General features: G+C 29.7%; 1 protein-coding gene across 1 annotated transcript; it reads left to right on the top strand.

Annotated features, from left to right (window-relative positions):
* The first annotated feature begins 1,290 nt into the window (after positions 1-1,290).
* On the top strand, positions 1,291-3,705 carry LOC107491309 (endonuclease 2). The gene is made up of 9 exons (XM_016112147.3): positions 1,291-1,437; positions 1,518-1,692; positions 1,766-1,873; positions 1,939-1,994; positions 2,250-2,333; positions 2,416-2,508; positions 2,607-2,674; positions 2,782-2,855; positions 3,347-3,705. The coding sequence occupies exons 1-9, from the start codon at positions 1,321-1,323 to the stop codon at positions 3,460-3,462; spliced, it is 891 nt and encodes a 296-aa protein (XP_015967633.1). The 5' UTR covers positions 1,291-1,320; the 3' UTR covers positions 3,463-3,705.
* Positions 3,706-3,965: the final 260 nt, after the last annotated feature.

Consider the following 3,965-nt stretch of genomic DNA (forward strand, 5'->3'; position numbering starts at 1 on the left):
AGAGGCAAAATCATCTTTAAAAAATATATTTTTTTGCAAAAAATAATTTTAAAATCAAGTTGAATCTTAAGGACGATTTTGTATGAAAAAAAAGTTAAAAACGAATAAAATTTTTGACTTATACCTTAAAAATTAAAAGCGTACTTAACTCTTAAATAAAAGCAAAGTGAACAATAATTTTATTTGATAATAGAAAAAGTTATATGAAAATGGAAAAGAGTGACAATCCGTATACATTATCGTTTGCTACCACTCTACTAATTAATTAAATAATATTTAATAATATTGATTTTATATTTTATTCTTATAGAACCACTAAATATTTCCAGTTTTTATAACTAATTTTGAAGCATAATTAAATAGATATTCGTATTAAATTATAAACTTCATCCCAATATAAAAATCTTTATTTTGAGAAGAAAAATATTTTTTTTACATAAATTCTTTCTATTTGAAAATTTAAATTTTTTTACTCCTAGCAATTTTAGTCAATATTACTTTGAAGAAATATACTAATAATATTAATAATATTTAGGTATATTAAATTACATCATTTCCTCATTTTTTGGTGACTTCTTAGTTTTCTCACTATTTTCAGAAATGAGTATATTCCAAATCTATCAACCAATATCCCTAATTATTGTTCTTATATAATTGAATAATATTTTGGAGAGAATAAAAAATTAGTACGAACAACAAAACAAACAACAACAAAGCCTTGTCCCACTGGTCGGCTACATGAATCAAACGACGCTATTATGCTCTGTCATGTATCATGTCTACAGAGAGACCGTTTACATGTAGATCTCATTTGACCACCTCATGGATGGTCTTCTTAGGTCTTCCTCTACCTTTCACCATTTGTCCATCTTCCATCTCATCTACATTTCTGACTGGATGTTCTATCGGTCTTCTTCTCACATGTCCAAACCACCTGAGACGCGATTCAACCATCTTTTCCACAATGGGTGCTACTCCAACTCTCTCCCTTATATCTTCATTCCTTATTTTATCCAATCGCGTATGAGCACTCATCCATCTCAACATCTTCATCTCTGCTACACTTAGAATAAAAATTAGTCCAAATAGTTTTAAATTATTTCAATTAGTATTTATTATTTATTGCTAAAATAATTATATAATTTTAGATATATTAAATATATAAATATAATTATTCCATACATAAATTAAATAAAATTACTTTAGTTATTGTCTTATGGCTAACATTTCTTATAATCTTATATAGTTAATATATCTATCTATCTATCTATATATAGAAAGCCAAAAAGTAGTCTCTTACTTATTTTTATCCTGTAGGCAATGGGTTCCTACAGAATTCAGTTAGTAGTAGGTATAGTCTCATCACTCCTATTTGTGTTTCCAAGTACCCAAGGATGGGGAGAAGATGGGCATGCCATCGTTTGTAAGATTGCTCAGGTGCCTCACCTGCTGCCCTTTAATTTTAATTTGTTTCTTTGGAGAATAAAATTGTCATTTTCACTTGGTATTTTAAACAGGGTCGGCTGAATAGCAGAGCTGCGGCGGCTGTGAAGAAACTGCTGCCGGCGGATGCAGGAAATGATTTGTCGAGCAAGTGTTCGTGGGCAGATCATGTGAGGTTCATCTACACTTGGTCATCTCCTTTGCACTTTGCTGATACTCCTGACGCCCTTTGCACCTTCAACAACCAGAGTATGTTTAAAAAGAAATTATATTACAGATCTCGGGATCTTAAGGATAGTTAATACTCATATCATATCTTCAGGAGATTGTGTGGATCAGGCCACTGGAACCAGGGGAAGATGTGTTGTGGCAGCCATTGCAAATTACACCACCCAGCTCCTCGACTACGGGAGTGTCCCAAAATCTAAATGTAAATCATCTTATTATTAATATTATATGAAGCTCTTTGGAAACTAAAAATTCTCCATTATTCAGATAACCTCACACAAGCACTTTACTTCCTATCACACTTTATGGGAGACATTCACCAGGTATGCATCATATTTTCCCTAGGTGAAACTCACACACCTACGGTAAGTGATTTTCATGTGAAATTGATAATTGAGAACTAAGTCCACGTGAATCTTTACTTTTAAATTTAACTCTCAGTTTCATTTTTTTCACATATTAAAAATATCAATTTATTAATTAAAAAAGAATAAGAATCGTGTATTTTTTTTTTTTCCATCTGGATTTGCAATATGGTTGATAAACTTAATCATTCTCTGTACACGCTAAATCTGCAGCCTCTGCATTGTGGCTTTACCACTGACAGGGGAGGAAACGATATAACTGTTCACTGGTACACAAGGAAGGAAAATCTTCACCATGTGAGTCTCTTTGATTTCGGACTTTAGTCAATTAATTATAAAATTCTATGATCTATTCACTCTCCAATGTCTAATTGTTCAGATCTGGGACGACAGCATAATTGAAACAGAAGTTGAAAGGTTCTATGATTCTAACATTACTGACTTCGTTAATGCAATTCAACAGAACATTAAGGTATTCAATTCTATGCTACAACTTTGTTATCAATTTAGTAGATTGACTTCGTTAATATTTTACTTTAATAACTTTTGTTTTTGGGTCATAACGAACAGAATGAATGGGCGGATCAAATTGAAGATTGGGAGAACTGCAGTGCTACGGATATCCCATGTCCAACTACGTATGTAAATTATTTAATTTTCTGTTGAAAATAATACAACTCCGCCAAGACTCCATTTTTATTCCCTAAAAGATAGAATTAATTGAAATATTTTTCTTGTTTTTCAGATATGCGTCTGAAAGTGTGGATGATGCTTGCAAATGGGCATACAAAGATGCCGAAGAGGGTTCAGTATTAGAAAGTAAGCATCATATCTTTTGAATTTAAAATTTATTTATTACAAAACTTTTTTATTTTGTAAAAAAATCTTTTTCTAAAAAGTAAAAATTGTAGTTTTTTTTTAAAAAGAAATTTTTTATTTTATGTTGTTAGGCGATTCTACTTTTACTAAACTATTATCAAATGATGCTAAAAATCTCAATTTTTTAATTCAAAATCTTTTTAACTAAAATAACGACATCAAAACAAGCGTTTAGGAGTTTTGATTTGATATATTATTATGATTTATTATTGGTGAATTCTATAATGTCTATAATTTGGTATCTAATTTTTTACTAACTTACTTTTTATGATAATTTTTGAATATTTAATATTTATTTACTTTTATACTTTTAAAATTAAATATTAATTTTTAACTCTTTTTTGATAAGTTAGACAAACACTTTTAGACACTATAGCAATCACCTTTGTTATTTTCCTCTCACGAAATCGCAAAAATGTTATTATATGCAGATGATTACTTCCTTTCACGGTACCCAATCGTCAATTTGAGGTTAGCTCAAGCAGGAGTACGGTTGGCTGCAACTCTCAACCAAATTCTTGACCAAGGGTTAGTGATGTCGATGTAATTCATTGATTGGCTGCAACTCTTGTTTGATGCCGTAGTAGGCTCGTTCCGCACGCAAGTCACTTTTCTATTTTATGCGAATGGCAGTAGCGAATAAAGGAAAAATAAACATAAAAAAGATCAGGAGGAGGAGAGAATAATGTTAAGCTAAGCCATTAGAATGCTTGAAGGCACTCATAGGTTCTGAGTTCCTTGCATTGTTTTCATATCAAATAAGAGTAATGCTAGGTAACATTATATCAAATAGGCAAGTCACTTTTTTATTTTATGCGTATCATATGTAATATTTTATGAATTATTGAATTTTATTAAATAAAAATTAAAAGATATTATAAAAGAAAAATAATTAATAACGATTTTTAATAAATATAAAATATATTAACACATAAATAAGAAATATTTTGTAATATTTTAAATAGGATAAGTTACCAAAATTATTCTTAATTTTTGAATACTCTAACAAAAATACCTATACATTTGTTAAGACAAAAGTATTTTAAAATA

The sequence above is a fragment of the Arachis duranensis genome, chromosome 5, assembly GCF_000817695.3.
Source record: "Arachis duranensis cultivar V14167 chromosome 5, aradu.V14167.gnm2.J7QH, whole genome shotgun sequence".
NCBI classification, from domain to species: Eukaryota; Viridiplantae; Streptophyta; class Magnoliopsida; order Fabales; family Fabaceae; genus Arachis; species Arachis duranensis.

Coding starts and splice junctions, on each gene's coding strand:
- LOC107491309 (XM_016112147.3), top strand. CDS start 1,321: ATGGGTTCCTACAGAATTCAGTTAGTAGTAGGTATAGTCTCATCACTC. Junction 1,438..1,517: donor TCGTTTGTAAGATTGCTCAG/GTGCCTCACCTG, acceptor TATTTTAAACAG/GGTCGGCTGAATAGCAGAGC. Junction 2,675..2,781: donor GATATCCCATGTCCAACTAC/GTATGTAAATTA, acceptor CTTGTTTTTCAG/ATATGCGTCTGAAAGTGTGG.